This window comes from Corticium candelabrum, chromosome 7 (genome assembly GCF_963422355.1).
Source record: "Corticium candelabrum chromosome 7, ooCorCand1.1, whole genome shotgun sequence".
NCBI classification, from domain to species: domain Eukaryota; kingdom Metazoa; phylum Porifera; class Homoscleromorpha; order Homosclerophorida; family Plakinidae; genus Corticium; species Corticium candelabrum.
In genome coordinates, this window is record NC_085091.1 from 5,868,703 (window position 1) to 5,882,470 (window position 13,768).

At 39.1% G+C, this 13,768-nt stretch overlaps 1 protein-coding gene across 1 annotated transcript; it reads right to left on the reverse strand.

The window, feature by feature from the left end:
- Positions 1–275: 275 nt before the first annotated feature.
- LOC134181757 (hemicentin-1-like) lies at positions 276–5,677 on the reverse strand. The gene is made up of 10 exons (XM_062649022.1): positions 5,593–5,677; positions 5,235–5,522; positions 2,463–2,587; positions 2,221–2,389; positions 1,880–2,164; positions 1,524–1,814; positions 1,292–1,462; positions 1,170–1,229; positions 1,015–1,074; positions 276–945 (listed from the first exon to the last, which is right to left on the reverse strand). Exons 1-10 carry the CDS (start codon positions 5,675–5,677, stop codon positions 506–508), a joined length of 1,974 nt encoding a protein of 657 aa, XP_062505006.1. The 3' UTR covers positions 276–505.
- Positions 5,678–13,768: the final 8,091 nt, after the last annotated feature.

Below are 13,768 nucleotides of genomic sequence, written 5' to 3' on the forward strand. Positions count from 1 at the left end.
TGTTATCTAAATTATACGTAAAGCAGAATTTACCAAGAGTAAAAATGCTGTATTTAACCAATGCAGCAGTCAAAGAAATATACCGGAAAACTCAAATTACAAGTTTGGACCTTTAGGAGCTGACAATAAGCGCCATATTTCTAGTGATCTAAAGACAATTTCAGCGTATTTTTTTGCAAAGTATTCAACTAAATGCAGCTAACTTGCTATAGTTAGCTAGAGGGTGTGCCCGAGTATTGTACTTGTGAAATCCCGGTAAAAATATTTGTCTTTGATTTATTGTTTATAGTTGAACGTAATTAAAACGTACGCAAATTTAAAACAATTAGCACATGTAAATTGATCAATTGAACATATGTTGGGCAGACTACAGTCTTATGCTGCATCACAATGAAAAAGAACAAACTAAGTAGAACACAATAATTGTCAGTACGTGTCAAGCTATCATCAAAATGGACGTAACAAAGTTTGTACAAAGCAGCATAAGGTATGTTTGCATCTTCTATCACGACGTGGTTTCATATACTGGATAAGTCGTTTCATAGGTATTTTGCTCATCGTTCCTTCCAGATCTTACAACACCATATGCCGGGTTCGCGTTCACACTTTCTTCGTTAGGTGCACTTTCATACCTTTCTTTTAGTCCAATTTCTGATTGTTCAGAGTCATCAACTGTAGTAGCAGGAAGTGGTGGCAAGTAAATCGGCCTATTTCGCTCGTTGCTATCTCCTCTTGAGTTAGAACCATCTTGTGGACGCTTGCGAAAGGGAAACTTTGCATGAGTATTCTCTGAGGTAGCGCTCTTGTCGGCACAACTAGATATCTGTTTCCTCAAGCGATTCAAAATAACATAAAAAATAATGAAGCAAATAAGAACTGCCGTGATGGCGGTCACAGTCACTGATATTCCGGCAACCGCGCCTCGAGACAACTCTTCCTTTCCGACTGCAGAAAAAATCAGATACGTTGAATGCAAATTCACGTTAATAAGTATATGAGTATTTGTTGATTTACCTTGAGTGGGGCCTTGAGTACGAACGTAAGGAGACGTTTGTGAGTCAGTGGCCGCGTAATCTGTAGCAAATATTCATACATAAATAATGCTATAATATTATGTTTGTACACTACAATTAATATCTATAATTCAACATAATTAATTTAGCACTTAATTTTAGTTCTGCTTGCTTGTCCAGTTGAAATCAAAGATGGTACTGGTGATGTTGCGTCTGCTGTACAATAGCACTATTTTTAGAAAAGGTTAAGCCAATTGTCAAATCGCCTGGTTAGTTACCATTAGTCGGGCACACAGAACGTCCTTGACACGCTTGTGCATAAACGGATAGTCCCACACACCGACCACCACTTGTGCTACACACTCTTTGAACAATTGTGACGCCATAATCTAACCCACATGATACACTGCACTCAGATCCTCTGTTAGACTCTATCCAGCCATCGATCACTAAACCAGAACAAACATACTAAAATTGCTACTCAGTGTATTAGCTTTTCATTTTTGATACCTTGAACGGTCACAGCAATGCTTGCTGTGCTCTTTCCGGCAATATTGATTGCCGTGCAGTTGTAAACGTCATCTTGTTGATTGGTTGGGTAGTTTTGTAAGGTCAAGTAACTTTTGAAATAGTCACCGGATATTTTGTATCCATTCCACGTACTATTCATAGCAACACCATTTTTGTACCAGACGAAAGTGGGTTGGGAATTGACGATGGTAGATTGACAAGAGATAGTAGGTTTGTTGTAAACATATTTTAAGTCATCGCCTATAGTTGTAATAGATGTCATTGGTGGAACTGTAATAATTTGTATAATGATCACGTGTGTATAATAATTGAGTGTAGTAGAGTTACTTGCTAACCTTGAACGTCGATGACTGTAAACCAAGAAACTCCTCGGTCGACGGAATGAATTTCGTAAATCCCGATATCTCCTTCAGTCACATATGACACGGTAAAGCGAAATCTAGACGAGCTACCATAGAAATCAATTCGGTCATTTGCTGAAGCATTTAGATATACTCCATTTTTGTAAATCTTAAAAGTTCCCAAATCGAAGCAAAATATACATGTTATATAAATGTAAACGCGCTGATGCAGAATCGGAGTTAGGGTAGTGGAAATGCCCAAGAAGTGATAAAACCAGTCTAGAATAGACACAAATAGAAGCAACCACTACTTATGTCGAAAGCTTAACTCTCACCAGTAGCGTTCGATGCCGATAACGTGGCTAGATCTGACTCGACATGCCCCAATGAGTTGTTGAAATAACAAGAGTAATTTCCCAAATCAGCAAGTTCCACATAACGAATCAGTAGCCATTGACTTCCTTTTCTAAAGTCAGTGCTTGTTTTTTCTATTGGCACTCCATCCTAAAACAAAACGAATATATAAATTAGAGATACGCCATTAACATCAATAACTAATATTTGCTTATCCATTAACCTTTTTCCAGTTAACATCAGGTTCAGGAATGCCATATACTTGGCACCAAAATGCCGCTTGGTGAACACGTTCAAGAAATGGTTCAAAATGAATACTGTCAGGGTTTTGAATTAGAACTGGAAAAACTAAAACAACAACAACAAATGAAATATTCAAGTAACTTCATTATGCATGTCTGCAAGTTGTAGAAATCTATTATTAGGGAATACATTGCATCTATTTGCTGTAATTAGACCATAGTCGGGAGCGTATCCCAAAGATTCTAGGTTAGCCAGAATCCCATCGTCTTGACCGTGTTTTTATGACATGATTTCTACGTGTATGATTGTTATTCGCTGGTTTCTTCGATTCAAAATAGCCGCTTAGTCAGTGCTCCAGAGAAACGTATTAAAGTTTACAGCGGTGAACCAAAATTGCCTCAATGTTCGTACAATGATTGTCTCTCAAATTTTGAATAGAATAGGCTCTCTTTAAGTAGTTCATAATGATAAACAATATTAAACCGAGGCACAGCCTTCTGTTACTGTAATGGAGTCTTGTTTAGAATGTCTTTGCTGTTGATAGACTAAAATATGCAAAACTTTGATGGACGTAATTTATTCAGTAGTTAATGTATTGACGACACTATAATCTGGCTATATACCAATTGAAAACCTATGATATCTTCATTAGACACGCTCCTAGTATTAGTAACAAACTGATTGCATCATACATCCATTTTGTAAACAGTAAACTTTGACAATGCACGCAAGCGGGTGCTACATGTGCTAGGAATTGTGGGTTTAGTAAGATACATTCATGCATTTCATACAATTCGGTGGTGTCACATAAATTGGTGAAATACACTAATACAAAAAAATAAAATGATATTGACCAATTGATCAACTACGTTTAGTAATGGCAGGCAAGCCTACAAAGACTAACGCATGTAACGTACATAACGTAGAAATTGTCTATCTTCATTGCAGTCTGTTCTCTTGTCTATCCGCTGTACCTCAACCGGTTTCCTTTTTGATTTAGCACAAAAGTAACAACAATAAAACAATTTTAGAACCTCTGTTTACACCCTCACGTCCACAGAAATCAGTCTTCAAAAGACGATCAAATTTGTTCTCGTAAACTGATCTGAATTTAGACACCATGCATGTTCAATACATCAAAATCATACTGTGCTACTGTTATTAGAAATGTAACAATTTTCTTAACACTGGTGACATAGTCTTTAATTTAAAGAGTAAACTTATCATCTATGGAATATAAATTAGGTTTTCGTATAAAGATCGCAAAACAGGAAAACTTTAGATTTTACGTTGGGTTTTCTAGAAAAGTAAGTGTTCGTTGTCTATTTCAAACAACTGTAATTGTCACACAACAAGTCGTGGTACTCACTCCAATCAGGTGACTAGCGAATTTTTTTGTTTGGCTGTCTGTTCATGGTCTTTTGTATATTCCCCCCCCCTGCGACAAAACGAGAATACGGCTGCGGCCTTGATCAAATTATATTGACAAAACGAGAAGGACGAAAACATTTCGAGCAGACATAGACATTTGCCCAGTCACACACACTGTTCATTTCCATTCTCTTGTGCAAAAAGAGATAACAAAATTTTGGTTTGCAAGACCAAAATTATTGAACTGCTATGAAATCTGGAACTACTCCTCACGATAAATTGAACACACACACACACACACACACACACACACACACACACACACACACACACACACACACACACACACACACACACACACACACACACACACGCATAAAAACAAACATAAACACACGCACACAACAAACAAACACACACACACACACACACACACACACACACACAAACACGCACACCCCCAAATGGACAATTGGACAAATGTCAAGGCCTCTCCGGTATTCGTGAATGTCGTCAACCTTAAGGTCAGTTGCGGAGATAGCCCCACCTGCCTCTAGAGACAGGGCTCCATGCGTTACATGGAGGCTTAGGGCCAGCGCTACAATCCACCTGGAGCTTGGCCAGAGTCATCCAGGGGCACTGACTATGGCGCAGCTTTGGGATTAGAAAACAAGGCCAACAAGAACCCGTCTTCTGCATGATGTTATTGCCAAGCCTGCGGTCATGTCCACATTTATATTCCTGAGTCGAGAGAAGCAATGGTTTATAATTTTCTTGCTTAATTAATTAAAGAAATTATGGCATAAATCGCCATCACTGTGACTTGAACCTGAAACCCTACAACGTCTCGGATGTTTCTATTCTCCAAATACACTCTCTAACCAACTGAGCTACAGCACACACACACACACACACACACACACACACACACACACACACACACACACACACACACACACACACACACACACACAAACACACACAAAAAACCTCATCCACAATCACATAAACCACGCAGATCGGAAGTGAATCAATGCATTTCAGTCACATTTCCAATTGCTCTTAGCTGATTTATAAAATGCCACTGTGTCCGTCCGTATTTCACGGGTATCTGACCAAGACTAAGATTTCTTAATTACCGCAAACGTAATAAGAAAGCTACAACACTGCTACAACACAATATGTCGCTACATTCCGTCAAAGTACAATATAGTTCTTAATTTGAGGAAATACGTGGTCTGATGTCTTCATTATGGCCAGTAAAATATACGTATTAAACACATAATAGCCTATAATGTACAGTTTGTAGAAACGATGGAAAATAAATAATAACTACTATCATTTAGTACAACTGCAAGAAAAAATAAAAAAGATATTTTACCATGAACTGTTAATTGGTAGCTCCTCTGTATTATTCCCAAGTAGTTTCCTGCTTCGCATGTGTACCAGCCTGTATCCGTTTCGTTAACATGAAGGAAAATGAGCTCATTACCACTTAGCTGCACAAAAGTGTTATCGTTTCCAGCAACTCGAAAACCGTGCTTTTTCCAAACAATTTTTGGTTCTGGCATTCCGACAGCATCACACTTTAGATGGACCTTGTCTCCTTTAACAACAATAGTGTGAATGAAGTCACCATTGAGAGCATTCAGGAATTTGGGAATATAGCCTAAACAACAATATTTAAATTCATGTTCGTATGCATAGGTGCTTGCAGAAAGCACGGCACAACTACTGACCTTGATATGTATTCCAATAAAGATAAAATCCTTGACGAGTGACGACGACGTCGGATGTAAATACTATTAGAAACGACCTTTCCATAATTGTTTCGTACGGAATTCCATATCCGTGGTATTCACCAACCAGGTCAGAATCTGTTGTCTCTCCTTTGTATACGCGGACATAGTCATAAAATTTCTCTGTGTCGAAGGATTTGAATGAGAGAACGACAGTAGATGTAGATGGCACATAAACAATCCAGCGACAGTTTTCGTCATTCTTGTAATTCATTGGAAATCCTGGTGAGGTTATATGACCAGCAACAGAAGAAATATTCCCACCACATGGTTCTAGAAAAAAGGCATTATCGTTTACATAACGTATGCTTAAATACTCTTGCTTTTATTAATTGAACTTTTTTTCAGTTGTGTAGTAATTAATTAACTTAAGAAAGCATGTTGAATCAATTCCACGTCTACCACCAGCACCTTGAATACAGGATTTCAACGACCAAACAAGGTTACTGCTTGAAAATCACTATTTGGTTTCCTACAGACGGTATTTGACAAGATTTTTAGAAACATTGAAATGTTTTACGTAATATGCCTTAACGGTTTCTTATTTCCCAGATTCTGTTAACATTTTCAGAAATATATGTGACCAAACAATAGGAACAAATGCGTCATTGTCGTCTTCTGATAAACGCTAAAGCAAGCATGCTAAACCAATTTTACACCTGCCATCAGCAGCTTCTATATATGATTTCAGCAGCCTGACAATGTTACTGCCTGAAGAACACTATTTGGTCTCCTACAGACGGTATTTGACACGATTTTTAGAAATGTTGAAATATATTACGTAACATGCCTTGACGACTTCGTATTTCCAAGCTTCTATCACATTTACAGAAATATATGTGACCAAACAATAGGAACAAATGCGTCATACTCGTCTTCTGATAAATGCTTAGTTAATACCAATGGTTAGTAGGCAAAGTTCAGCAATAGCTCAATTTCAAATTTCAATATTATTGTACGATAAATTTGTGAGAATCAATGGAATATCTGACGCTACTGCTAGTATATAATATGTGAATAAAGGAAAACTCACAACCAATAGCAACCGTTTACTGCAGACTTCTACCATAACAGTCCGTCAGCCAAGGCTTGGTTTTGCGGAGGCGAGGCTAGAATATATTTTTTATATCTGGGAGCTTTCCGCCTTCCTTGAGGTGTTTGTTTTTGGAAATCTACTGGAAAGAAGGACACTAGGACGAAGATCACTGTCTGTAGAAGATGTGCACGTAAAGGACAACATATTGGCTAAGTTTTATCCAACAAAAGTAACGAGAGACTGGCGTATTTGCGACTAATCACGTGGTAGTGTGTCGCTAGTTTTTGAGCACACTGCCGTCTCTTGGCGTTCTTTCAACAACAACCTAGGAAATTGTAGAGGGCATGTGATCGCGTTTTAGTGCATCTGGACTCTGGTGTGCATCTACAAACACGGGAGGTTTCTGACCCCAAACTTGACGCACTGTGCAGTAATGGGAGTAAGAATCGTCAAGTATAGGTCTACGTCGAAACCACGTTTCTGGGCCTTAGCAGTCTTATGAGGTGGGATATCGCTACTCTGTTGAGATTTCTTTGCGCTCAGTGCTGTTTTCAAGGAGTTACGATATGCCTTTACTTGTTTGTAATATGAGTTCATAATGTTCGCTTGTTCTGTTCTTCTGTAACTCTATCAAATTGATTTCAAGTTTGCTGATAGTTGTAAGTGTTCTGATAATATAAGGAGTCATAACTAGCCAAGGGGGTTGATGTTAAAGAGATGTAGAGGCTGAACTGTTGGTTCATGCATTTTAATACGTGCTGTACATATGTAACTACTATGGGGAAGAGAAAAGTGTAGAAACTGTTCATCCTGGAAGAGATTGTCAGTGTTGTGCTAGATGTGGCACCTCTGCAGAAATCCAGACAAATTGAAAGAAGAGTTGGAACAGTAGATAGTGGCTGCTCTTGAAATAAAATCAACCCAAAGTCTTGCTTGTGTCACAAATGTGAACAATAATCACTCAGAGTATTAATTATTATCAAATATCACTATCACACGAGCACAAAATTTATTAGAGAGAGAGAGAGTCTCTTACAAGAGGAATAATGAGATTGTGTAATGAGACCAATTTTCCAATAATTATAAAGCCACGTCACTGCAGTTAATTATTGATAGATAAATTATTGAATTAATTGATTAGTTGACTAATTGTTGCACAGTCATTACCTGAATATACTGTACTAGACACGTTCATTAGTCCAATTTGTTTCTGTGATACACACATGCGTTGTGTATTACATCAGATCATTCTTTTCAAGACAGATAAACATTTAATTAGCCAAAAGCAGAACAGTAGAAATACTACTACTACTAGAATACGCTAACAAGTAGTTTGTCACTTTGTACGGTGTCTACAGTAGCCTTACATTCACTCACTGCCGATTCTGGCGTGGCTTTGACGTTAGCATCAGCGGTAATGCAAGGTGATTACAGCAAGTGCCATTCGTATATATGAGAACACGGCCGTCTCAAAGAATCTAGTTTTCTGACAACACCGTACGATGATAGTACGGTAGAGAAGCCTCAAGTGAGAAAGGCGTCTAGTGGTGTGTCATCTCAACGGTGTTCCAGTACGTAGTTGCCACTTCTGGCGTAGCATGGCGTTTCCCATGCAAATGTCCTCTCTCCAAACAAGGTCTCAAAGAGCGCTGTTGACTTCGCAGGTGTTCGAACAACGAGCCTGTATATCATACTATGTAACACATGTCTCACGGAACCGTCGGAAGAGTCTTAACCTTATGTATTGCAAGACAATCCCTATTTCCTCATGGTGCAGCACGTAAAGCTATATGCTGGGGCACGGACCGGCGCGCTAGAAAATAAAAGCGAGGCCCTACTGGACGTTGGCTGACTGACTGAAAACGGAGCAATAAAGCATAGAACTGTCATGTATGGGCGTGTTTAGTACCCGTATGTTTCTTTCAGACTAAGTGATTGCTAGGAAGCAAAAAAGACCGATATCTGTGCAATTTCAAGGTCATAATTGTGAGACATCTGGAAGGAAGTTGTGATTTATTGATTAAAGCAAACTGGGACGTCAAACTTATCATGATGTGTTTCTTTCTTACTGTTTCTTTAGCACACTTGTGAAACTTTGTTAGGGTAGTGCTGGGTTCATTTGCTTGGCGGTACAGCTGTTTTAAATCGAAACTGAGTGCAATTTCTCAGTCATCTAGTCTCTGCTTTGAAAACGTTTGCCATCTATTAGAATGAGGTGACGCTATACATGCGGTGAGCCTGGGGCAATGGCACTCTTCTCAGCACTGTTTTCATAGTTGCCGTTTGTAAATTGGGTCAAGCAGCCAAGGGCAGTACCCTTCATTAACCCAAATGCAGTCACTAAATGTGCAGCCTCGTTCATAAAATTCATCATACGATTTCGGCAAATGTTCCTCCAAAAAGTTTTCTCAAATTGTCCATGTTTGCCACTAAAGTTGTGCGAGGAACTTCACGCTGCAAGACAACCCTGTAGAAGGCTCAATTCTGAGTGATACAATTCAGTGTCTGTTGCTCCTGCTCTGAACACCAGTCATGAACATGAACACAAGTCTGTGTTGTCTAGACGGCTCTAATTTGGTTTCTCTTGATGTTCGGTCTCTAATGCGCTATCATCTTCTCCACTTAGAGTTTCAAGCTCGTCTGAGTCTACCTCAGATTTGTATAAGTATGGCAATATCTGATTAAATGAAAAACCTGCAACCTCTGCCATGACTGCAGAACACAATATAAGAAACTGCAATTATGAAAAAAGTGCTGAGAAGAGTTCCAGTAACCCAGGTTCACAACTTGCAGAGCGTCTCATACATGTGCTAAACTTTTACAAAGCAGAGACTAAACGACTGAGAAATCACACTCCTTTTCAGTTTAAAACAGGTGAGCCGCCAAGCACTACCCTAAATAAGTTTTACAAATGTACTATAGACAAATAACAGAAAAGAAATACATCTCGATAACTTTGAAGTCTCACTTTGCTTAATCAATAAATCACAACTTGATACTATATTTCTCACAATCCTTACCTTGAAAAGTGCACAGGTATCGGTCATTCTTGCTAACCAGCAATGATTTAGTCTGAAAGAAACATACTGGTACTAAACACTTTCAAACAGGACAATTCAATGCTTTATTTCTCTGTTATAATATCCGTTTACAGTAAACGGTTGCTAGGGGTTGTGTCATGCATGACGTGAGAGCTTTAATCTGAGATATTTTGATTTTTGTGAAAGTTCTCTTTAAGTTTCGTTGTCACCGCTTTTAAGAGAAATATAACAAACACTATCTAGGAACCAAACGACACTTTGCTATGAAGTAACTTAAGCCGCCACCGTCAGAACAAATATAAATTTGATAAAATGACGACATATTAGAGTAATTGAATGGAAGATTATTTAATTAGTTATGACTTATGTTGAAAGTTTAAGAAATTAGTGACTGGCAAAACAACAAATTTTTTTACACTGATATGGTTTAATTCCTACACCATCTCTACAAAAGACCATACGGTCCTCAAATACAAAATTAGTTTTAATTATTGTGCCGTACAAAATTTAACTTGAGAAACACACACAGTCGATTTTGTAGGCACACGTCCTGACGATTTGCGAAATCACGCTTTTTCTTGAAGTAATTTTTCGTTAACCGTTACTTGTGACTGCTGCTGGTAACATTAATTAATTTATCAATTTTAGTAGATTGTAGCAAAGAAAACGATATTGATATAATAGCAGCTTCGTTGTCGCAGTAGTTTAAAGTGTTTTTGCCTATGTGATGTGTATAGGCAAATACTTAACTAAGCTAAAGCCTAACAATAGAATTAATTAAATTTACCTGAGCAGTCGTATCCTGACCATTGAGGAGCACACTTGCAGCCGCCACACACACCAACAATTGATCCTCCATTCAAGCACACCAGTGGACAGCCTAGCGAGAAATAATTAACAATAATTTACAAAGTTTTTTCAATACTGACTATAGTATAAAATATATGGTAAGTACACATTTCGTGTAGAAATGTTTCGATTCATTAAAGCTTGGCGATTCTGACATAGTCTACAATTATTGTACAAATTATGTATGCACGTCATTATACAAATGGAGTTGTTTGAGGTTTTACAGCTGTCGACAACTATAGTATCTACATACCATTTGAAAACATTTGTTATAGCATTGTCCTCAAGTTTGGGAGGGATGGTCAATCATAACGCAAAGGCCTCCCCACTTTTCCTTTTTACTTCCACAGCATGGATATCTGCCTTTGCAAGAAAAGTGTCAATATGGGAATGCCCACACACATACACCTGTCACGACTTCTTTCGACTACAGCCTTCGCCATAGAGAAATTCAAATGTGTCCTATCAGACAGATAGTTAATTAATTAATTAAAGTCGTCGTCATCACATCGCACTAAGATTAAGGTGACTTTTTGGCTAGCTGAGGGAAACATGTCGCATTGGCTTGACATGCTTTGATGTCGTGGTATTAATTGATTAATTAGACTTTCCACAAGCAAAGAAACCAAACGTTCACATTAGTCACGTGATATCAATAAGAAAGCGAAAATATCGTTTTCAAGGTGCAATGTAGACGCTCGCAAGTCCGATCTGATCGCGATCATTCTTGTCTAGTGTGGAAGCGCCTTCAACTAGAAACTAAGTAATGTGTTCCGGTGTTTAGTTCATGAATAGAATAAAGAATCTGGTTTCACTCAGTGCGTCATTGTCACGACGGCTGCTGCTCTGATAGCCAGCACAACTGGTTGCTACCCATTACAACTGTGATGTTACAAAGCCAAACAGATGCATCTGGTCTAAAGAAGTTAGCAGCTAACACGTACAAGGTCTATCAGAGTTCAGACGGAAATATGACCTTTCTAGACAACTCATTTCAGACACCATACCTTGAATGTGGTGGAGATTGCAGAAGACAACCAGCAAGCTGATAAGCGCCTTGTGTACCTCCCAAAACATTGAAGGGTGTTGACTGGCAAGGTATATCTTCCACGTGAGTATTTTACTTTGTAGAGGCCCGTATGTGCAATACTAATATTATAGAAAAAAGGGTTTTGCAATTAAGAGAACATTGAATCTGTATTGCAAACCGTGTCTGTACAATCTTCTTTAGTGTTAAAAATTTAGTAAACATTAAACATTTATTAAAATTGCTAAACTCTGATTTTGACTTGTTTGTTTAATTGCAGTCTTCTTTAACTAGAGTTTAGTAAAAGACACAAGTACCTGAGTTTTACAATATCGAATGTTGTAGCATTGTGTTGCTAGTTTTGTTGCTACTAATTAATGCTATGTCGATGCAGTTTCTTGTGCTAAAAAATTAAGAAAAATAATACAACATATATAATATATATTGTTATACGTACGAATAATGCTCTTGACTTATTACATGCCACCAACTAAAGTACTAAAAATTATGGATTGCTAAGCTTCGCAATTGATCTTCTACTTATTCAAACTAGCACGCAGCTAAATGAAAAGAGTAGCAAATCAATACTAATTAAAATGTTAGATATGTAGTTAAATAAAATTAATTAGCAACTATTTGTGTTAAATGAAGGCGCTTTTTACTCAATTCTTGGCAAATAAAAGATATTATGCGCTGGCTCGATTGTAACGTCGTTGGTGGGCGATATCGGTGTGATAGATTTGCTAACTCTAGACCATTGGAGGCTTACACGAAACTTGAGGGGGCCTAGGGACAGGAGGCAGTGTGGAGTAAGGATGCGTTCCCCTTTACTTGGAAGCATGGAGCCATTGCCTGGCATTGCATCATGATTCAGAGTACCGAAGCTACATCTTACGAAACCGTGAACAAGGGTTTTGGATTGGCTTTGGCTATAGTCGCTTTGGACGCCGTAGGGCTAGACGGAACATGTCGGCAAAGATAGAATTGCCTCAGTGAAAGACGAGCACCTACGCGAAAAGGAATCGCTTTGCAGAGTTGTAACAGTAAGGGGTAAGGGATTGGTGTTCCTGTTAGCTCATTTGGCGTCCAGCCAATATTCAATAAGCGGGAAAGTGGCGGTTGATTGCTAACATGTCGTCTCCTAATGGCTGGTTGTAAACGATGCTATCGGTAAGTAGCTGATCTTATTGTTATATGGCCGCAGACCGGAACCATTACCCTGTTGGCCAACCTGGATCTGCAGACTGCGCATAGAGAGATAATTGTACAAAGCGACGGCAGGCATCTGTTGGGAATGAGGTAGAAAGGCGAGTTTTTAATGCCTTTCTTCCGTTAAGGTTGCGCTCTGCTCCTTAGTTCTTTTCGGAGGTGCGAATGCTTTGTTTTAGACTATGTACGGTGCTGGTAAGTCTTCAGCTCTCCATTATTTAGACGATTGTCTCTTTTTGGCCAGCCAGGATCCTAAGAATATGCCAAAAGCCTGAGTTATGCATTGGCAACGTGCAGACGTTTGGGTGTTTCAAAAGCGGAGCACAAGTTTAAAAGCCCGGCCTGTTGAATGACATTGCTTGGTATTGAGATTGAAAAGACCAAGCTTCTTTCAGTTTAGCCTAGAATAGGCTGAGGCGCCTCTGTGAGCTTCTGAAGAATAGTCGCACAGGCGAGACTGAAGGAAACGTGAGTTGTTATCGCTTGTCGGATCTTTGGACCATGCCACCACCGCCGTTAAGCCTAGTCGCATGGCTTTTGACGGTTGATAGACTTGTCGGCGATTCCGAAGGGGTTGCAATTCTACATTTGGCTGAACAAGAAGGATCGCCGGATATCTGGTTGTGAGTCAGATTTATCAAAGGATGGAATGGTCAAGGTTTGTTGGCTGCCGCAGGTTGGCTGCTCCCGTCCTTTACACTGCAGTCGGATGCGTCCAGAGGCTTGAGTCGCGGTGCAGTTTGGCGTTAATCGTGCCTTCAAGTTCAGTGGCCCTCTTCGTGGGTCAACGTTTCCAATGCTCCAAAAGAATTGGCAGCGATTGTTGTCGCAGCCTCGGTCTTCGGTTGCGACCATTAAAACCACCATAGCTTGTTTTAGTCGGACTACTTTACGGTTGTCGCAGCGCTACTACGAGGTACGTGCCGTTATCAGCGGTTGATGCTACTGCTTCGC

Coding starts and splice junctions, on each gene's coding strand:
- LOC134181757 (XM_062649022.1), bottom strand. CDS start 5,677: ATGGAAAGGTCGTTTCTAATAGTATTTACATCCGACGTCGTCGTCACT. Junction 2,390..2,462: donor CTGATGTTAACTGGAAAAAG/GTTAATGGATAA, acceptor GTTTTGTTTTAG/GATGGAGTGCCAATAGAAAA. Junction 2,165..2,220: donor ATCGGCATCGAACGCTACTG/GTGAGAGTTAAG, acceptor TGTCTATTCTAG/ACTGGTTTTATCACTTCTTG.